The sequence below is a fragment of the Scyliorhinus canicula genome, chromosome 14 (genome assembly GCF_902713615.1).
Source record: "Scyliorhinus canicula chromosome 14, sScyCan1.1, whole genome shotgun sequence".
Taxonomy (NCBI): domain Eukaryota; kingdom Metazoa; phylum Chordata; class Chondrichthyes; order Carcharhiniformes; family Scyliorhinidae; genus Scyliorhinus; species Scyliorhinus canicula.
Window position 1 is genome coordinate 37568401 of NC_052159.1, and position 24641 is coordinate 37593041.

General features: G+C 56.7%; 1 protein-coding gene across 1 annotated transcript in view; it reads right to left on the bottom strand.

Moving 5' to 3' along the window:
- exosc8 (exosome component 8) overlaps window positions 1-9830 on the bottom strand; it is a 35702-nt gene extending 25872 nt beyond the window's left edge. Inside the window, exons 1-3 of the mRNA XM_038818445.1 lie at window positions 9657-9830; window positions 2876-2912; window positions 2619-2682 (exon numbers count right to left, since the gene is read on the bottom strand). Coding sequence (XP_038674373.1) covers window positions 2619-2682; window positions 2876-2912; window positions 9657-9673 — 118 coding nt within the window. The 5' untranslated portion in view covers window positions 9674-9830. The remainder of the gene's footprint in view (window positions 1-2618; window positions 2683-2875; window positions 2913-9656) is intronic.
- Between the last annotated feature and the right edge of the window lie 14811 nt (window positions 9831-24641).

Here is a 24641-nt window from a genome sequence, read left to right on the forward strand (position 1 = left end):
TCTTTTGCGTCCCCCTTTCTAAGCCATGTATTATCTTGTAAGTTTCTATTAGATCTCCCCTTAACCTTCTAAACTCCAATGAATACAATCCCAGGATCCTCAGCCGTTCATCATATGTTAGACCCGCCATTCCAGGGATCATCCGTGTGAATCTCCGCTGGACACGCTCCAGTGCCAGTATGTCCTTCCTGAGATGTGGGGCCCAAAACTGGACACAGTACTCCAAATGGGGCCTAACCAGAGCCTTATAAAGGCTCAGTAGCACATCGCTGCTTTTATATTCCAACCCTCTTGAGATAAATGACAACATTGCATTCGCTTTCTTAATTACAGATTCAACCTGCATGTTTACCTTTAGGGAATCCTCGACTAGCACTCCCAGATCCCTTTGTACTTTGGCTTTATGAATTTTCTCACCGTTTAGAAAGTAGTCTATGCTTGGATTCTTTTTTCCAAAGTGCAAGACCTCACATTTTCTCACGTTGAATTGCATCAGCCATTTCCTGCACCACTCTCCCAAACTGTCTAGATCCTTCTGCAGCCTCCCCACTTCCTCAGCACTACCTGCCTGACCACCTAACTTCGTATCATCGGCAAACTTCGCTAGAATGCCCCCAGTCCCTTCATCCAGATCATTAATATATATGGTGAACAGCTGCGGCCCCAATACTGAACCCTGTGGGACACCGCTGGTCTCCGGCTGCCATTCCGAAAAAGAACCTTTTATCCCAACTCTCTGCCTTCTGTCAGACAGCCAATCCTCAACCCATGCCAGTAGCTCACCTCGAACACCATGGGCCCTCACCTTACTCAGCAGCCTCCTGTGTGGCACCTTATCAAAGGCCTTTGGAAATCCAGATAGACCTACATCCACTGGGTTTCCCTGGTCTAACCTACTTGTCACCTCCTCAAAGAATTCTAACAGGTTCGTCAGGCACGACCTCCCCTTACTAAATCCATGTTGACTTGTTCTAATCCGACCCTGCTCTTCCAAGAATTTAGAAATCTCATCCTTAACGATCGATTCTAGAATTTTACCAACGACCGAGGTTAGGCTAATTGGCCTATAATTTTCCATCTTTTGTCTTGATCCTTTCTTGAACAAGGGGGTTACAACAGCGATCTTCCAATCGTCCGGGACTTTCCCTGACTCCAGTGATTTATGAAAGATCTCAACCAACGCATCCGCTATTTCTTCAGCCACCTCCCTCAGAACTCTAGGATGTAGCCCATCGGGGCCAGGAGATTTGTCAATTTTAAGACCTTTTAGCTTTTTTAGCACCATCTCTTTTGTAATGGCAACCATACTCAACGCAGCCCCCTGACCCTCTATAATTTTTGGGATATTACTCATGTCTTCCACTGTGAAGACAGACGCAAAGTACTTATTAAGTTCTCCAGCCATTTCCTCGTCTCCCATCACTAGCCTTCCGGAATCAGTTTGAATTGGCCCAATGTCTACTTTGGCCTGTCGTTTGTTTCTTATGTATTGAAAGAAACTTTTACTATCATTTCTTATATTATTATATTACTGTCATATGCTTTCAAGTCACCTAGTGATGGTATCTACTTACACATCAGAAAAGCTGTTCAGCCTTGATCGCCAAAGATCCGAGAGAAAGGATCGCCAAAGATCCGAGAAAGGTATGCCAAGTCCTCCTCAGAGAATTGCTCTGCACTGGTGATGCACACTAACATTCCACACTGAGGAACACCTGCAACAGTAAACCCTCAATAGGCAGACTCTACCATGCCTGCAAAACGTTTTGTTTGACCACTGACAATGTGACACTGGAGAGTGTTGATAGCTTCACATACCTCTGCTCCACAATCACCAATCTGTCACTTGATACTAAAATCAAAATGTGTGGAACCAAGACAATCTGACTGAGAACACCAAACTGTGAGTCTACCAAACCTGCGTCCTCAGTGCACTCCTGTGCAGGTGAGTCCTGGATGATGTTTGCTAGGCAGGAAAAGAGGCTGAAGTTTCCACCTTCGCTCTCTCAGACATATCCTCAACATCTCTTGGCAAGACAAAATCACCAACTGAAAGATCCCGGAGCATGCTAGTTCCATCAGCATACATTCATTGTTAAGCCAATAAGGTCTGCATTGGCCCAACCACATTCATTGAATGGATGATGGCCATAAACCTAAAGATGGAAATGTAAGATAAATTTACCATTGGGCATCTACACTTGTGTTACAAGGATATCTCAAGCGAGATATTAACATGTTGGGCATTGACAACTGGGAGACAGTTGCTGACAGCCATGATCCTCTGGAAGTTGACTGCTTGGAAAGGCATTGGAGTGGCAAGCTGAAGCAAAAAGCTTTGATGGCCAAGAAGAGGGCTCAGAAAGAACTCAGCCCATTTTCTTCTTCTGCAGTAAATACAACAAAGACTGTCATATCAGACAGCGGCCCCTAAACCACAGCAGGCGACGCTTATAGAGTTGACCACCATGGCACAAACAGAAAACTGCCACAGGATTTGGAAAAAATAGTTTTCACTTTAAGGAATTTACTTCATGAGGCAGTCAGTCGGAAAGGGTTGTTCCAGCTTACAAATTTCTCAAGTTAGAATCTTACAAATGGAAGCATTTAATTGTCACCTATGTTGAGAGTTGTTGTTCTGAATTCACCCAGCTCCCGGCCATCAGGTCGACAATTTTCTTTCTAAAATACATACAGAAAACATTTAGGAAGACTGTTCAGCATGGTACAAATGTAGAATCTAGAGTCATTGTAGGATCATTCCATGTCTCTTAAAAAACACATATTTTCCCTCAACATCGCAACTGAAACAAAATCAGAAAATGTAATGCTTTCACAAGTCATTTGTCAAAAATTAAATTGAGAAATAGCCCACCAGAAATTTTCTGTAGTATTCCAAAGGTTCGACCGTTCTGAAAAAGGAAAAAGGAAAAAGGGACATGGATCAAGATTACCACGCTAAAATATTATATTGTGTTGCACAGAAGTTACAAGGTTTATCAGAAACATTATAAACATTCACATTTCCACAACACTTTACATCATCGGCATTTACTGTTAATTTATTTACAATGTTAAAATGCGTCAAAACCTCACAATTCATTCAAACATTTTTAGCACTATCAGAATGTTTTCCCTCTGCCTCCCTGCTGCAACCCCCTCCCCGCGCCCATCCCTCCCTCTGCCCCCCCTCCCCACCCTCGCAGCCCCCCCCCCCGACCCCCTTCCCGACCCCCTTCCCACCCCCCTCCCGGTACCCACACCGCCCCCCCCCCCCCCTGCCCCTCCATTCGATTCCCGTATCAGCCTCCCCGGACAGGCGACGGAATGTGGCGACTAGGGGCTTTTCACAGTAACTTCATTGAAGCCTACTCGTGACAATAAAGCGATTTTCATTTCATTTTTCATTTTCCCCCGCCAACGCACCCACACACCCCCGCGTACATCGCCCCCCTGCCACTCACAGCGCCCCATTCGCCACCCTGGGTCTCCTGTATTGTCCCACGCCCATACTGATGCCACCCATCACGCCCCACCCTACCCCCGCACCCCACACCTCCCCCGCCCTCTCCCCTCCCCCCCGCCCCCTCCCCTCCCCCCGCCTCCTCCCCCCCGCCCCCTCCCCTCCCCCCGCCCCCCCTCCTCCCCCCCGCCCCCCTCCTCCCCGCCCCCCCTCCCTCCCCGCCCCCCCTCCCCTCCGCCCCCTCTCCCCTCCCCTCCCCTCCCCCCCGCCCCCCCCCCCTCCGCCCCCTCCCCTCCCCCCCTGCCCCCTCCCCTCCCCCCCTCCCCTCCCCTCCCGCCCCCCTCCCCTCCCCCCGCCTCCCCCCCCCCCGCCCCCTCCCCTCCCCCCGCCTCCTCCCCGCCGCCCCCTCCCCTCCCCCCCGCCCCCCCTCCTCCCCTCCCCCCCGCCCCCCCTCCCCTCCGCCTCCCCTCCCCCCCCGCCCCCCTCCCCTCCGCCTCCCCTCCCCCCCGCCCCCCTCCCCCTCCCCTCCCCTCCACCCCGCCCCCTCCCCCCCTGCCCCCTCCCCTCCCCCCCGCCCCCTCCCCCCTGCCCCTACCCCCCCCCCTCCCCTCCCCCCGCCCCCCTCCCCCCTGCCCCCTCCCCCCCCCCCCCCCTGCCCCCTCCCCCCCTGCCCCCTCCCCTCCCCTCCCCCCAGCCCCCTCCCCTCCCCCCCTGCCCCCTCCCCCCTGCCCCCTCCCCTCCCCCCCCCCTGCCCCCCCTCCCCCCCTGCCCCCTCCCCTCCCCCCTGCCCCCTCCCCCCTGCCCCCCCCCTCCCCTCGCCCCCTCCCTCCCCTCGCCCCCCTCCCCTCGCCCCCTCCCCTCCCCCTCGCCCCCTCCCCTCGCCCCCTCCCCCCCTCCCCCCTTCCCTCCCCTGCCCCCTCCCCTCCCTCGCCCCCCTCTCTCCCCCCTCTCCCCCCTCCCCTCCCCTCGCCCCCCTCCCCTCCCCCCTCCCCCTCCCGCACCCCCTTCCCTCCCCCGCCCCCTTCCCTCCCCTCTCGCCCCCTTCCCCTCCCTCGCCCCCTCCCCTCGCCCCACCTCTCTCCTCTCCTCCCCTCCCCTCGCCCCCCTGTCTCCCCCCTCCCCTCCCCTCTCCCCCCCTCTCCCCCCCCGCCCCGCCCCCTCCACTCCCCCTGCCCCCTCCCCCCCTGCCCCCTCCCCCCCCTCCCCCCCCTCCCCCCTGCCCCCGTCCCCTCCCCCTGCCCCCTCCCTGCCCCCTCCCCCCCTCCTCTGCCCCCTCTCCCTCCCCCTGCCCCCTCTCCCCTCTCCCCACCCCCTGCCCCTCCCCCTGCCCCCTGCCCCTCTCCCCCCTCCCCCCTCTCCCCTGCCTCCTCCCCCTCTCCCCACCCCCTGCCCCTCTCCCCTCCCCCTGCCCCCTCTCCCCTGCCCCCTCTCCCCCTCTCCCCTCTCCCTCCCCCTCTCTCCCCTGCCCCCTCTCCCCTCTCCCCTGCCCCCCTCTCCCCTGCCCCCTCTCCCCTGCCCCCTCTCCCCTCTGCCCCCTCTCCCTCCCCTGCCCCTCTTCCCCCTCTCCCCCTCCCCTCGCCCTCCCCCTCTCCCCCTCCCCCTGCCCCCTCACCCCTCCTCCTGGCCCCCTCCTCTCCCTCCGCCCCCTCTCCCCCTCCCCCTCTCCCTCCCCTCCCCCTCTCCCCTCCCTCGCCCACTCTCCCCTCCCCCTCTCCACTCTGCCCCCTCTCCTTCCCCTCTGCCCCTCTCTCCTTCCCCTCTGCCCCCTCTCCCTTCCCCTCTGCCCCCCTCTCCCTTCCCCTCTGCCCCTCTCCCCTCCCCTCTGCCCCCTCTCAATCCCCTCCCCTCTGGGCCCGCTCTCCCCTCCCCTCTGCCCTCTCTGCCCTCCCCTCTGCCCCCCTCTCTCCCTCCCCTCTGCCCCCTCTCCCCTCCCCTCTGCCCCATCTCCCCTCCCTCTGCCCCCTCTCCCCTCCCCATCTGCCCCCTCTCCTGCCCCTCTGCCCTCTCTCCGCCTCTGCCCCTTTCCCCCTCTCCCCTCCGCCCCCTCTCCCCTCCGCCCCCTCTCCCCTCCGCCCCCTCTCCCCTCTCCCCCCTCCGCCCCCTCTCCCTCCTCCCCCTCTCCCCTCTCCCCTCCGCCCCCTCTCCCCTCCGCCCCCTCTCCCCTCCGCCCCCTCTCCCCCTCTCCCCTCCCCCTCCCCCTGTCTGCCCCCTCTCCCCTCCCCTCTGCCCCTCTCCCCTCCCCCCTCCCTCGCCCCTATCCCCTCTGCCCCCTCCCCTCTGCCCCCTCCCCTCTGCCCCTCCCCCTCTGCCCCTCCCCTCTGCCCCCCTCTCCCCTCCCCTCTGCCCCCCTCTCCCCTCGGCCCCCTCTCCTTCCCCTCTGCCCCCTCTCCCCTCCCCTCTGCCCCCTCTCCCCTCCCCTCTGCCCCCCCTCTCCCCTCCCCTCTTGCCCCCTCTCCCCTCCCTCTTCCCCTCTGCCCCTCCCCTCTCCCCCCTCTGCTCCCCCCTCTCCCCTCTCCCCTCCCCTCCCCCTCTGCCCCGTCTCCCCTCACCCTCTGCCCCCTCTCCCCTCACCTCTGCCCCCCTCTCCCCTCCCCTCTGCCCCCTCTCCCCTCCCCTCTGCCCCCTCTCCCTCCCCTCTGCCCCTCTCCCCTCCCCTCTGCCCCCTCTCCCCTCCCCTCTGCCCCCTCTCTCCTTCCCCTCTGCCCCTCTCTCCTTCCCCTCTGCCCCTCTCTCATCCCCTCCCCTCTGCCCCCTCTCCCCTCCCCTCTGCCCCCTCCTCCCCTCCCCTTCTGCCCCCTCCCCCTCCCTTCTGCCTCTCTCCTTCCCCTCTGCCCCCTCTCTCCTTCCCCTCTGCCCCTCTCTCCCTCCCCTCTGCCCCCTCTCCCCTCCCCTCTGCCCCTCTCGCCCTCCCCTCTGCCCCTCTCCTTCCCCTCTGCCCCCTCTCCCTCCCCTCTCTGCCCCCCGCTCCCCTCCCCTCTGCCCCCTCTCTCCTTCCCCTCTGCCCCTCTCTCCTTCCCCTCTGCCCCCTCTCTCCTTCCCCTCTGCCCCCTCTCCCCTCCCTCTGCTGCCCCCTCTCCCCCTCCCCTCTGCCCCTCTCTCCTTCCCCTCTGCCCCCTCTCCTTCCCCTCTGCCCCCTCTCCCCCCTCCCCTCTGCCCCCTCCCCTCTGCCCCCTCTCCCTCCCCTCTGCCCCCTCTCCTCCCCTCCCCTCCCCCCCCTCCTCCCCTCCCCCCCCTCTCCCCTCCCCTCCCCTCTGCCCCCTCTCCCCTCTTGCCCCTCTGCCCCCTCTCCCCCTCCCCTCCCCTCTGGCCCCCCTCTCCCCCTCTGCCCCCTCTCCCCCCTCTCCCCTCCCCTCTGCCCCCTCTCCCCTCCCCTCCCTCTGCCCCCTCTCCCCTCCCCTCTGCCCCCTCTCCCCTCCCCTCTGCCCCTCTCTCCTTCCCCTCTGCCCCTCTCTCCTTCCCCTCTGCCCCCTCTCCTTCCCCTCTGCCCCCTCTCCTTCCCCTCCCCTCTGCCCCTCTCCCCCCTCCCCCGCCCCCTCTCCCCCCTCCCCTCTGCCCCCTCTCCCCCCCCCTCTGCCCCCTCTCCCCCCCCCCCTCTGCCCCCTCTCCCCCCTCCCCTCTGCCCCCTCTCCCCCATCCCCTCGCCCCCTCTCCCCCTCCCCTCTGCCCCCTCTCCCCCCCTCCCCTCTGCCCCCTCCCCCTCTGCCCCTCTCTCCCCTCTGCCCCCTCTCCCCTCTGCCCCCTCTCCCCCCCCCTCTCCCCTCCCCCCTCTCCCCTCTGCCCCCTCTCCCCTCCCCTCTGCCCCCTCTCCCCCCTCCCCCTCCCCTCTGCCCCCTCTCCCCCTCCCCTCTGCCCCCTCCCCCCCCCTCCCCTCTGCCCCCTCTCCTTCCCCTCTGCCCCCTCTCCTTCCCCTCTGCCCCCTCTCCCTCCCCTCTGCCCCCTCTCCCCTCCCCTCTGCCCCCCCCTCTCCTCTGCCCCCCTCTGCCCTCCCCTCTGCCCCCTCTCTGCCCTCCCCTCTGCCCCCTCTCCCCTCCCCTCTGCCCCTCTCCCCTCCCCTCTGACCCTCTCCCCTCCCCTCTGCCCCCTCTCCCCTCCCCTCTGCCCCCTCTCCCCCTCCCCCTGCCCCCTCTCCTCTCCCCCCCTCTGCCCCCTCTCCCCCCCCCTCTGGCCCTCTCCCCCCCCTCTGCCCCCTCTCCCCCCTCTCCCTCCCCTCTGCCCCCTCCCCTCCCTCTGCCCCCTCCCCTCCCCTCCCTCTGCCCCCTCCCCTCCCCTCCCTCTGCCCCCTCCCCTCCCTCTGCCCCTCCCCTCCCTCTGCCCCCTCTCCCCTCCCCTCCCTCTGCCCTCCCCTCCCCTCCCTCTGGCCCCCTCCTCCTGCCCCCCCCCCCTCCCCCCCTCTGCCCCCTCCTCCTGCCCCCCTCCCCCCTCCTCCTGCCCCCTCCCCCCTCCTCCTGCCCCCTCCCCCCCTCCCTCGCCCCTCCCCTCCCCCCTCCCCTCCCCCTCCCCCTCCCCCCTCCCCTCCCCCTCCCTCCCCCTCCCCCTGCCCCCCCCTCCCCCTCCCCCTGCCCCCTCCCCCTGCCCCTTCCCCCCCTCCCCCTGCCCCTTCCCCCCTTCCCTTCCCCCCTCCCCTGCCCCTTCCCCCCCTCCCCCCTTCCCCTTCCCCCCTCCCCCTGCCCCCTCCCCCCCCTCCCCCTGCCCTGCCCCTTCCCCCCTCCCCCCCTCCCCCCTTCCCCTTCCCCCCTCCCCCCTCCCCCCTTCCCCTTCCCCCCTCCCCCCTTCCCCTTCCCCCCTCCCCCCTTCCCCTTCCCCCTTCCCCCCCCTCCCCCTTCCCCCTCCCCCCCTCCCCCCTTCCCCTTCCCCCCTCCCCCCTTCCCCTTCCCCCCTCCCCCCTTCCCCCTCCCCCCTCCCCCCTCCCCCCTTCCCCTCCCCCTCCCCCCTTCCCCTTCCCCCCTCCCCCCCTTCCCTTCCCCCCTCCCCCCTTCCCCTTCCCCTCCCCCCTTCCCCTTCCCCCCTCCCCCTGCCCCTTCCCCCCTCCCCCTCTCCCCCCTCCCCCCTCCCCCCTGCCCCTTCCCCCCTCCCCCTGCCCCTTCCCCCCTCCCCCTGCCCTCCTTCCCCCCTCCCCCTTCTCCCCCCTACCCCTGCCTCTGCCCCTTCCCCCCTACCCTCTGCCCCCGCCCCTACCCTCTGCCCCCGCCCCTACCTCTGCCCCCAGCCCCTCCCCTCTGCCGCCCCCAGCCCCTCCGCCCCTCCCGCCCCCGCCCCTCCACCCCTCCCCTCTGCCCCCGCCCCTCTGCCCCACCCTTATCCTCTGCCCCCACCCTTACCCCTACCCTCTACCCTCTGCCCACCCACCCCCTACCCTCTGCCCCCACCCCCTCCCCTCTGCCCCCACCCCCTGCCCTCTGCCCTCACCCTCTGCCCCCTGCCCCCCCCCTCTGCCCCCTGCCCCCACCCTCTGCCCCCACCCCCACCCTCTGCCCCCACCCCCTACCCTCTGCCCTCACCCCCTACCCTCTGCCCCCACCCTCTGCCCCCACCCTCACCCTCTGCCCCCACCCTCACCCTCTGCCCCCACCCTCATCCTCTGCCCCCACCCTCACCCCCCACCCTCACCCTCTGCCCCACCCTCTGCCCCCACCCTCTGCCCCCACCCTCACCCTCTGCCCCCACCCCCCACCCTCACCCCCCACCCTCTGCCCCCACCCTCTGCCCCCACCCTCTGCCCCCACCCCCACCCCCCCACCCTCTGCCCCCACCCTCTGCCCCCACCCCCCACCCTCTGCCCCCACCCCCCACCCTCTGCCCCCACCCCCCACCCTCTGCCCCCCCCCCCCACCCCCACCCTCCGCCCCCACCCCCCACCCCCACCCTCCGCCCCCACCCTCAACCCCCACCCTCTGCCCCCACCCTCACCCTCTGCCCCCACCCTCTGCCCCCACCCTCACCCTCTGCCCCCACCCTCACCCTCTGCCCCCACCCTCACCCCCCACCCTCACCCTCTGCCCCCACCCTCACCCTCTGCCCCCACCCTCACCCTCCCCCACCCTCACCCCCACCCCCACCCTCACCCCCACCCTCACCCCCACCCTCACCCCCACCCTCACCCTCTGCCCCCTGCCCTCACCCCCTGCCCCTCACCCTCACCCCCATCCCCATCGTCTCGCCCTTTCTCCCTCTCCTCTCTCAGCTACTCTCTCACTTGAATCCAGCCGCCATCTCGCTCCTTGAACCATGTGAACTGGGGAACTAGTTCCGCAGATTCCACTTCGGCCGGGCCCAGCCGAGCCGATCACGGCCACTCATTAAATTGATAATGTTTCTCCTGCACAGTCTGTGAGATCCACACTATCCCCTCTCTTTCCTCTCCCGTGATTTTATAATTCTGTTGAATGTGCTGAACTGAAATCACGGCCAGCTCCGCACCGCACACCGCTGCCAGGATGATTGACAGCTGCTGTCTGCAGGCTCAGAGAGCTACTCTGCACTGAAACACTCTTCCAACTCACTCTGATCACATTGCAATGGGGATTTCAAATTTAATATGGTTAAATTTAACCCTGCATTTTTGCTTCCTCTTATTTATTAATCAAGTTATCAGTTTTACAATAGATGTCACATAGAAAATCACCCATTGCCTGGACCCAGCAAATAATATTTGATTTTCTTTAAAGGTTAAAAGGGGGGGGGCAGGCAGCACGGTGGCACAGTGGGTTAGCCCTGCTGCCTCACGGCGCCAAGGTCCCGGGTTCGATCCCAGCTCTGGGTCCCTGTCTGTGTGGAGTTTGCACATTCTCCCCGTGTTTGCGTGAGTTTCGCCCCTACATCCCAAAGATGTGCAGCGTAGGTGGATTGGCCATGCTAAATTGCCCCTTGATTGGAAAAAATGAATTGGCTACTCTAAATTTATTTTTTTTTAAAGGTTAAAGGTAGCATTGTGGATAGCATAATTGCTTCACAGCTCCAGGGTCCCAGGTTCGATTCCAGCTTGGGTCACTGTGCGGAGTCTGCACATCCTCCCCGTGTGTGCGTGGGTTTCCTCTGGGTGCTCCGGTTTCCTCCCACAGTCCAAAGATGTGCAGGTTAGGTGGATTGGCCATGATAAATTGCCCTTAGTGTCCAAAATTGCCCTTAGTGTTGGGTGGGGTTATGGGGATATGGTGGAGGTGTTGACCTTGGGTAGGGTGCTCTTTCCAAGAGCCGGTGCAGACTCGATGGGCCGAATGGCCTCCTTCTGCACTGTAAATTCTAAATAAAAAAACAATGAAGATTGCTCCAAATAATAATATAAAAGTACTGTGGATGCTTGATAAACTGAAATAAAAACATAAATTGTTGGATAAACTCAGCAGGGTTGGCAGCATCTGTGGAGAGAAACAGAGTTAGCATTTTGAATCTTAATGAAAATCGCTTATTGTCACGAGTAGGCTTCAATGAAGTTACTGTGAAAAGCCCCTAGTCGCCACATTCCGGCGCCTGTCCGGGGAGGCTGGTACGGGAATTGAACCATGCTGCTGGCCTGCTTGGTCTGCTTTAAAGGCCAACGATTTAGCTCAGTGAGCTAAACCAGCCCCTCTGCAGAACTGAAGTAAGGTAGAAATGTAAATAATTATATTGTTGCAAGGGGTGGTGGGAGGAGGTGGGGCAAAATAGAAGAGGGGACATGTTGTTTCAAAGAAGGTATTGACAAATTTGTCATGGACTTACGACAGAGAGGAGGGTTCATGGTGCTCCAAAAATTGCAATCATTGCAACGAGGTGGACATAAATAATGCAGACAAACCAGCAGCTTGTCAGTATCATGTAACCAAGAGCTTACCTGGGTTTTTAAACAGGTTTATTCACAAAATGAGCCTTGCAGAAATTTATTATTGCAAGCATTACAAAATGGTCCATTGCTTGGAGCCTTAGCTAGCTCAAAGAAAGGTTAGGAGTGAGGGCTTTGAACTCAATAATGGGGGAGTTCACATAAGGGGAGATCTGGAAAGTTAAAGAGAAAGGAGAAGGCAATAGTTCAGGGTAGCAATATGGGTAATGGTAGCAGTGTGACAGGAAAGAGCAAGAGTTCACCAGCAAATATGGTCACTGTAGAAAGAAATGGCTTCAAACTAACTTGAGGAGGGGGTGCATTCAGGTAAAGGGAGATTTAGAAATCCAAAGGTGTACGTTGAGGCAATAGAAAAATATATTGATATGGGTAGAAGACAAGCTGAATGAAACAGGCAGTCACAGAGAGCTTAATGGTAATCGTGCATCAGCAAGAAAGATTCTTGCAGAGAATAGTAGTAAAACAATAAAATTGAAGTTACTTTATCAAAATGACTAGAGAATCCACAATAAGATAGATGAACTTGTGACACAAATCGTGATCAATTGTTTAGATCTAATTGGCATTACAGAAGCATGGTGACAAGATGACCAATGTTGGAAATACATATTCCAGGGTGCACAACATTTCAAAAAGACTGGTAGAATAGAATCAAAAGGGAAGACCTGATACTAAAAGGTGACATAGGCGGCATAAGCTGAGAAAGAATATTGACTCAGAAAGCAGAATGGGCATCAGTGGAAATTAGAGAGTCAGAAGGGTCAAAAATGGCATGATGGTCTTTATTGCAAGGGGATTGGAGTACAGGAATAATGAAGTCTTACTGTAATTGTTTTGGTAAGACCACATCTGGAAAACTGCTCCCTATTTAAGGAAGGAGAGACTTGCATTGGAAGTACTACAACAAAGGTTCACTAAATTGGTCCCTGGGATGAGGGAAATGTCCTATGATAAGAGGCTGAGTAAATTAGGTCTGTTTTCTCTGGGGTTTAAGATAATGAGAGAAGATCTCAATGAAACATACAAGATTCCGAAGGGGCTTGATAGAGTAGACACTGAGAGATTGTTTCTGCTGATCGAGGAATCTAAAACACAGGGGCACAGTCTCAGGATATGGGGGCCAATCATTTAGAACTGAGGAGAAATTATTTCACTCAAGGTGTTGTGAATTTTTGGAATTCTCTACCCCAGATTGTTGTGGATGCTCCATTGTTGAATACATTTAAGGCTGGGATAAACAGATTTTCGGTCTCTCAGGGAATCGAGGGATATCAGGAGTGGGTGGGAAAGTGAAGTTGAAATTTAAGATCAACCATGATTATATTAAAGGGCAGAGCAGGATCAACAAACTATATGGTATATTCTTGCTCCTATTTCTTGTGTTGTGACTTAGTGGAATGCCGCAAGGATCTACGCTCAGTCTTCAACCATTCCCAATCCATATTAATGACATAGACAAAGAGACAAAGTAATGTAACCAGGTTTGCTGATCATACAAAGCTCAGCGGGATTGCAAGCTATAAGGGGGACACAAAAAGGCTATAAAGAGATACACTATAGACAAATAAAGAGAATTGGCAACCAGTGGACGATGGAGTATCATGTGTGGAAATGTGAGGCTATTCACTTTGGTCGTAAGAATAGAAAAACAATATTTAAAAGGTATGAAACATGTAAATCTTCATAAGACCATAAGACATAGGAGGAGAATTAGGCCACTTGGCCCATCGAGTCTGCTCGCCATTCAATCATGGCTGATATTTTTCTCATCCCCATTCTTCTGCCTTCTCCCCATAACCCCTGATCCCCTTATTAATCAAGAACTTATCTATCTCTGTCTTAAAGACACTCAGTGATTTGGCCTCCACAGACTTCTGTGGCAGGGTTCCACAGATTCACCACCCTCTGGCTGAAGAAATTCCTCCTCATCTCAGTTTTAAAGGATCGTCCCTTTGGTCTGAGATTGTGCCCTCTGGTTCTAGTTTTTCCAACGTGTGGAAGCACTCTCGACACATCCACTCTATCCAGGCCTTACAGTATCATGTAGGTTTTAATAAGATCCCCCCTCATCCTTCTAAACTCCAGTGAGTACAGACCCAGATTCCTCACCATTCCTCATATGACAAACTCTTCATTCCAGGGATCATTCTTGTGAATCTCCTCTGGACACTTTCCAAGGCCAGCGCATCCTTCCTTAGATACAGAGCACTAAACTGTTCACAATACTCCAAATCGGGTCTGACCAGAGCCTTATACAGCCTCAGAAGTACATCCCTGCTCTTGTATTCTAGCCCTCTCAACGTGAATGCAAACATTGCATTTGTCTTCCTAAATGCCGGCTGAACCTGCATGTTGACCTTAAGAGAATCGTGAACAAGGACTCCCAAGTCACTTTGTGCTTCTGGTTTCCTAAGTATTTCCCCATTTAGAAAATAGTCTGTGCCTCCATTTGTCCTTCCCAAGTGAATAACCTCACACTTTTCCACATTGTATTCCACCTGCCACTTATTTGCCCACTCTCCTAGCCTGTCCAAGTCCTTCTGCAGCCTCCCTGCTTCCTTAATACTACCTGTCCCTCTGCACATCTTTGTATCATCTGCAAACTTGGCAACAGTGCCTTCAGTTCCTTCTTCCAGATTGTCAATGTATATTCTGAAAAGTTGTGGTCCCAGCACCGACCCTTGAGGCACACCACTAGTCACCGGCTGCCATCCTAAAAAATACCCCTTTATCCCCACTCTCTACCTTCTACCAGTCAGCCAATCCTCTATCCAGGCCAGATCTTACCATTATAACCATGGGCTCTTAAATTATTTAACAGTCTCCTATGTGGCACCTTATCAAAGGCCTTCTGGAAATCTAAATAAATCATGTCCACTGTTCTCCTTTGTCTAACTTCCTTGTTACCTCCTGTGGTGAATGTATTCACCATAATGCATGCATGATACCATAACCTGTGACCTATGATCTGGAAATGCTGATATGAACTGCATCCAGGTACTGTATTGTAACCCCAGTATGGCTCCGCCTCTGGCTCTTCCCACACCGGGGCCATATATCGTCCGGCCTCGACTAATAAAGTCTACTGTTCACTGCTCTCTCTGCCTCACTGTGATTTGAAGGTATATCAATGTATTAGTCATAGACAGCACTATGGAAGCCGCTCTAAAGCGAGACAGGCTCAAACTCGACGCCCGCATGTCCGAAGCCAAGGAAATATTCGAACATTGGCTCCGATGCTTCGAGGCCTACCTCGACTCCTCCACAACACCTACTACAGAGACTCTCAAGCTGCAACTCCTCCACGCCCGGCTGAGCCATCGAATCTCGGTTATGATCGAAAAAGCGGCCACGTACAAGGCGGTGGTCACAACTCTCAAGGCACATTTCGTGAAGCCCGTAAAGCCCGTATTATGTATTCTCATGTATTTTCTTGAATTTTGTTTAATTCCCTTTTCTTCCATGTACTGAATGATCTGTTGAGCTGCTTGCAGAAAAATGCTTTTCACTGTACCTCGGTACACGTGACAATAAACAAATCCAATCTAAATGAGGTGTTTGCCAGACACCTCCTCACTACTCGCCATCAACGCGCCGGAGAATCGCATGATGAGTATCTCGAAACCCTGACTCTACTCGCGAGGAACTACAGCTATCGAGATGTGACGGCAGAGGAACATATGAACTCACAGATTCGGGACACCTACGTGGCGGGGGTCCCCTCGAACTATATCAGGCAGCGCCTGCTGGAAAACAGGGCCTCCAACCTGCGGGAAACGGTAAAGCTAGCGACCTCGCTAGAGGTGACCTACCAGAATATCAGTGCGTTCGTCGCGGGTCTGCCGAACCCCTCGTGAACACCGTCGCGACCCCGCAGTGCTACGTCTGCGGCCAGGGTTAACACCCCCGGCAGCACGGCCCAGCCCGCACAGCAACGTGTAGCGATTGTGGGAAAAAGGGGCACTTCGCTAGAGTCTGTCTGGGCCGGCCGAAGGCCCAGAAATCGAAAACACACCAGGCCCGACCCATGGACTCTCAGCCCCACAGACCCCGCAATGCGGCTGCGTGCCTGCCCGGAATGTCCACATCAGATGCTTCATCGGCATCGTGCAACTCGTGGAGGCTGCCAACTTGGTCGCCGGCCCCAACACTGACCGACACGTGCGACTCATGGGGGCAGCCATCTTGTCCGCCATCTTCGCCCCAACCCGACACGTGCGACTCATGGGGACCGCCATCTTGTGACTTCACCGACCACACAGACTACCTACAGCTGGGCTCAGTCACCCTCGACCAGTCGCAGCCAAAACAGCTGAAGAACTCCATGATGGTCGTCAGAGACAATGGGCACGAGACCCCCTGTCTTTTTGACTCCGGGAGCATGGAGAGCTTTGTCCACCCCGACACAGTAAGGCGCTGCTCCCTCCACACCTATCCAGCCTCCCAAACAACCTCCCTTGCCTCCGGGTCCCGTTTGGTTCAGATCGGGGATACTGTATCGCCAATCCCGTGATGCAGGGCGCAGAGTACACTCGTTTTAAGCTCTATGTCCTCCCTCACCTCTGCGCCCCCCTACTGCTCGGATTGGACTTTCAATGTAACCACCGAAGCCTGACCCTACAGTTCGGCAGACCCTTGTCCTCCCCAGGGCCGGCCCAAGGTACCGGCAACTCGGGCAGTCGCCCGGGGCGCCATGTGCTAGGGGGCGCCAGACTCGGGTCCCGCGCATGCGCAGTTGGGCCGGTGCCAACCAGCACATGCGCGGTGGCCGCCCTCCCCCAGGGCGGCCCCTTGCGCCCCCCCCTCCGGCCGCCGCCCTCGCCGCATCGGCCCCGCCCCCCCCCCCGCCGCCTCGGCCCTCCCCCCCGCCGCCTCGCCCCCCCCCGCCGCCGCCTCGGCCCCCCCCCCGCCGCCTCGGCCCCCGCCGCCTCGGCCCCCCCCCCCGCCGCCTCGCCCCCCCCCCGGGCTGCCTCGCCCCCCCCCCCCCGCCGCCTCGGCCCCCCCCCCCCCCCCGCCGCCTCGGCCCCCCCCCCCCCGCCGCCTCGGCCCCCCCTCCCCGCCGCCTCGGCCCCCCCCCGGCCGCCTCAGCCCCCCCCCCGCCGCCTCGGCCCCCCCCGCCGCCTTGCCCCCCCCCCGCCGCCTCGGCCCCCCCCCCCGCCACCTCGCCCCCCCCCCCCGCCGCCTCGGCCCCCGCCCCCCCCCCCGCCTCGGCCCCCCCCCCCAAGGGCGCTGAAGTTCAGCTTGCCCGGGGCGCCAGCAACCCTAGGGCCGGCGCTGGTCCCCCCTCACAGTGTGCAGCCTTGCGACCCTCAAGGTCTCCCCCCTTCACTCTTTGTGAACCTCACTCCTAACTGTAAACCCATGGCCACCAGGAGCAGATGGTACAGTTCGCTGAACATGACGTTTATCAAGTCGGAAGTCCAGCGACTGTTGAGTGAAGGGATCATCGAGGCCAGCAACAGCCCCTGGAGAGCGCAAGTGGTGGTTGTCCGGATCGGGGAAAAGAATCGGATGGTTGTGGACTACAGCCAGATAATTAACCGATTCACGCAACTCAATGCGTACCCCCTCCCCCGCATAGTGGAGATGGTCAACCATATCGCGCAGTACCATGTGTTCTCCACGGTCGATCTGAAGTCTGGCTACCACCAGCTCTGAATCCGCCCGGAAGAGCGCCAGTACACTGCTTTCGAGGCAGTCGGCCGGCTCTTCGACTTCCTCAGAGTCCCCTTCGGCGTCGCTAACAGAGTCTCGGTCTTTCAGGGAACGATCGACCGAATGGTGGACCAGTACGGTTTGCGGGCTACATACCCGTACTTGGACAATGTAACCATCTGCGGCCATGACCAGCAGGACCATGACGCCAACCTCCAACGGTTTCTCCAGGCCGCCCAATCGCTCAACCTCACATACAAGGAAAAATGCATCTTTTGTACTACCCGACTCGCCATCCTCGGCTATGTCATAGAGAACGGAGTCCTAGGGCCCGATCCTGACTGTATGCGCCCCCTCAGAGAACTCCCCCCTCCCCACAGCCTCAAGGCCCTAAAACGTTGCCTGGGGCTGTTCTCCTACTATGCCCAGTGGGTCCCCAACTATGCGGACAAAGCCCACCCACTTATTCAAACAACCACTTTTCCCCTGACGGATGAGGCCCGCGCGGCCTTCAGCTGCATCAAGGCCGACATCACCAAGGCTGCAATGCACGCGGTGGATGAGTCCATCCCTTTTCAGGTAGAGAGCGACGCGTCAGACGGCGCACTGGCCGCCACACTCAACCAGGCGGGCAGGCCAGTAGCATTTTTCTCTAGGACCCTCCACGCTTCCGAAATCCGACACCCCTCGGTCGAGAAAGAAGCACAAGCCATAGTGGAAGCCGTGCGGCACTGGAGGCACTGCCTAGCCGGTAGGATGTTCACCCTTGTCACCGACCAACAATCGGTAGCCTTCATGTTGACAACGCACAACGGGCCAAAATAAAAAATGATAAAATCTTGAGGTGGAGGATCGAACTCTCCACCTACAACTACAATATCAAGTATCGTTCTGGGAAGCTTAACAAGCCCCCAGATGCCCTGTCCTGCAGCACATACGCCAGCACGCAAGATGACCAACTTCGGGCTATTCACAATGACCTCTGCCACCCGGTGGTCACCCAGCTTACCCACTTCATTAAAGCCCGCAATCTGCCCTTCACCTCCGAGGGGGTCAAGGCCATGACCAGGGACTGCCAAGTCTGCGCGGAGTGCAAACTGCACTTCTACCAGCCAGACAAGGCCCACCTGGTAAAGGCCTCCTGGCCCTTTGAGCGCCTAAGTATTGACTTCAAAGGGTCCCTCCCCTCCACCAACCGGAATATATAGGACGCGATTCTCCGCACCCCACGCCGGGTGGGAGAATCGCGGGAGAGCCGGGCGAATCACGCCACGCCGCCCCGCGATTCTCCCACCCCCAAAATGGCGTGTCGCGTTTTGCGACAGGCAGCTCGGAGAATCGACGCTCGCCGTTTCTCACGGCGACTGCCGATTTTCCGGCCTGGATGGGCCGAGCGGCCTGCCGAACCCGACCGGTTCACACCGGCGCCAATCACACCTGGTGAGAACAGCGCGCGACCGGTGTGTGTGGGGCCTGTGGGGGGCGGAGGGAGGATCGAGCACCACGGGCATGCTCAGGAGATGTCTGGCCTGTGATCGGTGCCCACCGATCGTCGAGCCGGCGTCTCTAAAAGACGCACTCTTTTCCCTCCGCCGCCCCGCAAGATCAAGCCACCATGTTTTGCGGGGCAGCGGAGGGGAAGACGGCAACCACGCATGCGCAGGTTGGCACCGGCCAACGTGCGCGTGCACGGCTGACGTCACTTAGGCACCGCCGGCCGCGTCATTCCCGGCGCGCCGCTTTGATGCAAGCGTCAAGGCCGGGCGCTCCGAATTCACGCACAGCCGCTCTAGCCCCCTGGGGGGGAGAATAGGGGGCGAGGAGCGGCCTCCGACGCTGGAGTGAAACACTCCAGGTTTCACTCCGGCGTCGGCTGTTTGTCTCCCTTTGGGAGAATTGCGCCCATACTTTCTCACCGTCATCGATGAGTACTCCCGCTTCCCCTTCGCCATCACCTGCCCCTACATGACCTCAGCCACCGTACTAAAGGCACTGCACAGCACCTTCACGCTGTTCAGTTTCCCTGCCTACGTCCACAGTGACCGGGGCACATCGTTCATAAGCGAACAGCTGCGTCAGTATCTGCTCAACAAAGGCATTGCCTCGAGCAGGACTATGAGCTATAACCCGCAGGGAAACGGGCAGGTGGAGAGGGAGAACGCAACGGTATGGAAGGCCGTTCTTCTGGCCCTTAGGTCAAGAAGTCTCCCCAACTCCGCTGGCAGGAGGTCCTCCCTGACGCCCTCCACTCCATCAGATCGTTCCTCTGCCCGGCCACAAATGAGACCCCTCACGATCGTTTGTTTATCTTCCCCAGGAAATCCATCTCCGGGGTCTTGCTCCCAACTTGGCTGAAAACTCCGGGACCGGTCCTCCTCCGGAGGCACATGAGGAGCCCTGGTCGAGAGGGTCCAGCTGCTGCATGCCAACATGTACGCTTACATCGCGCACTAGGACGGATGGCAAGATACGGTCTCCCTACGGGACCTGGCGCCAGCTGGTTTAGTTCACTGGGCTAAATCGCTGGCTTTTAAAGCAGACCAAGCAGGCCAGCAGCACGGTTCGATTCCCGTACCAGCCTCCCCGAACAGGCGCCGGAATGTGGCGACTAGGGGCTTTTCACAGTAACTTCATTGAAGCCTACTCGTGACAATAAAGCGATTTTCATTTCATTTTTCATTTCCCCCGCCAACGCACCCACACCCCCCCGCGTACATCGCCCCCCTGCCACTCACAGCGCCCCATACGCCACCCTGGGTCTCCTGTATTGTCCCACGCCCACACTGATGCCACCCATCACCCCCCACCCTACCCCCGCACCCCAACTGTATCCGACACAGTCGGAGTTGAGGCTCAAGCTCCAGACACAACGCCCCTGGAGTCACCACCTGCCACAACTGTGCCCGCCGCACCACCAGAGCTGCGGAGGTCGAAGAGAACGATCCTGCCTCCAGATAGACTGAATATGTAATGACCCCACGTCACCCCCAGCCAGACTTGATTTTTTTTTATAGGGGGTGAATGTGGTGAATGTATTCACCATAATGCATGCATGATACCATAACCTGTGACCTATGACCTGGAAGTGGTGATATGAACTGCTTCCAGGTACTGTACTGTAACCCAGGTATGGCTCCGCCTCTGGCTCCACTCACACCGGGGCCATATATAGGCCAGCCTCTTGTGGGCGGCTTTCATCTGAAGTACTGACTCTCGCTAGGCACGTTCATGACTAATAAAGCCTACTGTTCACTTGCTCTCTCTGCCTCACTGTGAATTGAAGGTATATCACCTCCTCAAATAACTCTAACAGATTTGTCAGACATGACCCCCGCTTGACGAAGCCATGCTGACGAAGCCCTATTTTATCATGCACTTCCAAGTACTCTGCAATCTCATCTTTAATAATCATAGAATTTACAGTGCAGAAGGTGGCCATTCGGACCATTGAGTCTGCACCAGCCCTTGGAAAGAGCACCCCATTTAAGTCCAGACTTCCAACCTATCCCCGTAACCCAGTAACCCCACCTAAGCTTTTTGGACACTAAGGGCAATTTAGCATGGCCAATTTACCTAACCTGCACATCTTTGGACTGTGGGAGGAAACCGGAGCACCTGGAGGAAACCCACGCAGACACAGGGAGAATGTGCAGACTCCGCACAGACAGTGACACAAGCTGGGAATTGAACCTGGGACCCTGGAACTGTGAAGCAACTGTGCTAACCACTGTGCTACCGTGCTGCCCTCCACGGAATGTAAATCCTTACCAATGACAGAAGTCAGGCTAACCGGCCTATAATTTCCCATCTTCTGCCTCCCTCCCTTCTTAAACAGGGGTGTTACATTAGCCGCTTTCCAGTCCTCTGGGACTCTTCCTGCCTCCAGTGATTCCTGAAAGATCACCACCAGTGCCTCCATAATCTCCTCAGCTATCTCTTTTAGAACCCTGGGGTGTAGTCCCTCCAGTCCAGGTGATTTATTCCAACCTTTCAGTTTCCCCAGAACCTTCTCCTTAGTGATGGCCACTTTACTCACCTGTGCCCCCTGAATCTCCTGGAGCTCTGGCATCTCACTGGTGTCTTCCACTGTGAAGACTGTTGAAAAGTAACTACTCAGTACCTCTGCAATGTCTTTGTTTCCTATTATTACTTCTCCAGCCTCATTTTCCAGTGGTCCAATGTCTATTTTTGCCTCTCTCTTACCTTTTATATATTGAAAAAACCTTGTCCTATCTTCTTTTATATTACCAGCTAGCTTACACTTATTTCATCTTCTCCCCCCTTATTGCTTTTTTAGTTGTCCTCTGCTCGCTTTTAAAGGCTTCCCAATCCTCTGGCTTCCCATTAACACTTGCCACTTTGCATGTTTTTTCTTTAGCTTTTATGCTGTCCTTGACTTCCCTCGTCAGCCATGGATGCCTCGTCCTCCCCTTAGCATGTTTCCTCCTCCATGGGATGAATTGCTGTTGTGCCTCCTGAATAACCCGCAAAAGCTCCTGCCATTGCTGTTCCACTGTCTTCCCTGCTCGACTCCCCTTCCAATCAACTCTGGCCAGCTCCTCCCTCATGTGTTTGTAGTTACTCTTATTTAATTGTAATATTGTTAGATCTGATTGCAGCTTCTCTCTCTCAAACTATCATACGTGGATAGCACGTTTAGCGAGTTGGTCACACCGCAGGTGAAGGTTACTGAGGGAGATAGAAAATGGGTGACCAAAAGAAAGAGCAAGAGTAGGAAGGCAGTGCAGGTGTCCCCTGCGGTCATCTCCCTGCAAAACAGATATACCGCTTTGGATACTGTTGGGGGAGATGGCTCACCAGGGGAAGGCAGCAGCAGCCAGGTTCATGGCACCGTGGCTGGCTCTGCTGCACAGCAGGGCAGGAAGAAAAATGGCAGGGCTATAGTGATAGGGGACTCGATCGTAAGGGGAATAGACAGGCGGTTCTGTGGACGCAATCGAGACTCCAGGATGGTATGTTGCCTCCCTGGTGCAAGGGTCAAGGATGTCTCGGAGCGGCTGACGGACATTCTGGGGGGGGAGGGTGAACAGCCAGCTGTCGTGGTGCACATAGGCACCAACGATATAGGTAAAAAACGGGATGAGGTCCTACAAGCGGAATTCAGGGATATAGAGAAATACAGCACAGAACAGGCCCTTCGGCCCACGATGTTGCGCCGAACTTTTGTCCTAGGTTAATCATAGAATTTTGGACAATTTTTCATGGCCAATCCAGTTAGGAGTTAGGAGTTAAACTAAAAAGTAGGACCTCAAAGGTAGTAATCTCAGGATTGCTACCAGTGCCACGAGCTAGTCAGAGTAGGAATGTCAGGATAGATAGGATGAATGCGTGGCTCGAGAGATGGTGCAAGAGGGAGGGATTCAAATTCCTGGGGCATTGGGACCGGTTCTGGGGGAGGTGGGACCAGTACAAACCGGACGGTCTGCACCTGGGCAGGACTGGAACCGATGTCCATGGGGGGGTGTTTTCTAGAGCTGTTGGGGAGGGTTTAAACTAATGTGGCAGGGGGATGGGAACCGATGCAGGAAGTTGGAAGGTAGTAAACCAGGGACAGAAGCAAAAGGAAGTAAGGGGAAAAGTGCAAGGCAGAGAAGACATAGTCAAAAATCTAAAAGGGCGACAGTACAAGGTACAGTGACTTAGGGGAGCTCAGTGAATAGGCCCAGCAATAACAAAAGGAATAAAACTGGAGATGTTAAGATTCAAAACAGAGGTAAAAAAAACCAACATAAGTGTACTTTACCTGAATGCTCGTAGTATTCGGAATAAAGTAAATGAGTTGATGGCACAAATCATCGTAAATGACTATGATTAGTGGCCATTACTGAAACATGGTTAAAGGATGGTCACGACTGGGAGTTAAATATCCGAGGGTATCAAACTATTCGGAAGGACAGAGTGGATGGTAAGGGAGGTGGTGTTGCTCTGTTATTTAAGGATGACATCCGGGCAATAGTAAGGGATGACATCGGTGCTATGGAGGATAAGGTTGAATCCATTTGGGTGGAAATCAGGAATAGTAAGGCGAAAAAATCACTGATAGGAGTAGTCTATCGGCCACCAAATAGTAACGATATGGTGGGGCAGGCAATAAACAAAGAAATAACTGATGCATGTAGAAATGGTACAGCAGTTATCATGGGGGATTTTAATCTACATGTCGATTGGTTTAACCAGGTCGGTCAAGGCAACCTTGAGGAGGAGTTTATAGAATGTATCCGCGATAGTTTCCGAGAACAGTATGTAATGGAACCTACGAGGGAACAAGCGGTCCTAGATCTTGTCCTGTGTAATGAGACAGGATTGATTCATGATCTCATAGTTAGGGATCCTCTCGGAAGGAGCGATCACAATATGGTGGAATTTAAAATACAGATGGAGGGTGAGAAAGTCAAATCAAATACTAGTGTTTTGTGTTTAAACAAAGGAGATTACAAGGGGATGAGAGAAGAACTAGCTAAGGTAGACTGGGAGCTAAGACTTTATGGTGGAACAGTTGAGGAACAGTGGAGAACCTTCCAAACGATTTTTCACAGTGCTCAGCAAAGGTTTATACCAACAAAAAGGAAGGACGGAAGAAAGAGGGAAAATCGACCGTGGATATCTAAGGAAATAAGGGAGAGTATCAAATTGAAGGAAAAAGCATATAAAGTGGCAAAGATTGCTGGGAGATTAGAGGACTGGGAAATCTTTAGGGGGCAACAGAAAGCTACTAAAAAAGCTATAAAGAAGAGTAAGATAGAGTATGAGAGTAAACTTGCTCAGAATATAAAAACAGACAGTAAAAGTTTTTACAAATATATAAGACAAAAAAGAGTGGCTAAGGTAAATATTGGTCCTTTAGAGGATGAGAAGGGAGTTTTAATAATGGGAAATGAGGAAATGGCTGAGGAACTGAACAGGGTTTTTGGGTCGGTCTTCACAGTGGAAGACACAAATAACATGCCAGCGACTGATAGAAATGAGGCTATGACAGGTGAGGACCTTGAGAGGATTGTTATCACTAAGGAGGGAGTGATGGGCAAGCTAATGGGGCTAAAGGTAAACAAGTCTCCTGGCCCTGATGGAATGCATCCCAGAGAGCTAAAAGAGATGGCTAGGGAAATTGCAGATGCACTAGTGATAATTTACCGAAATTCACTAGACTCTGGGGTAGTCCCGGTGGATTGGAAATTAGCAAACGTGACGCCACTGTTTAAAAAAGGAGGTAGGCAGAAAGCAGGAAATTATAGGCCAGTGAGCTTAACTTCGGTAGTAGGGAAGATGCTGGAATCTATCATCAAGGAAGAAATTGCGAGGCATCTGGATAGAAATTGTCCCATTGGGCAGACGCAGCATGGGTTCGTAAAGGGCAGGTAATGCCTAACTAATTTAGTGGAATTTTTTGAGGACATTACCAGTGCAGTAGATAACGGGGAGCCGATGGATGTGGTATATCTGGATTTCCAGAAAGCCTTTGACAAGGTGCCACACAAAAGGTTGCTGCATAAGATAAAGATGCATGGCATTAAGGGTAAAGTAGTAGCATGGATAGAGGATTGGTTAATTAATAGAAAGCAAAGAGTTGGGATAAATGGGTGTTTCTCTGGTTGGCAATCAGTAGCTAGTGGTGTCCCTCAGGGATCCGTGTTGGGCCCACAATTGTTCACAATTAACATAGATGATTTGGAGTTGGGGACCAAG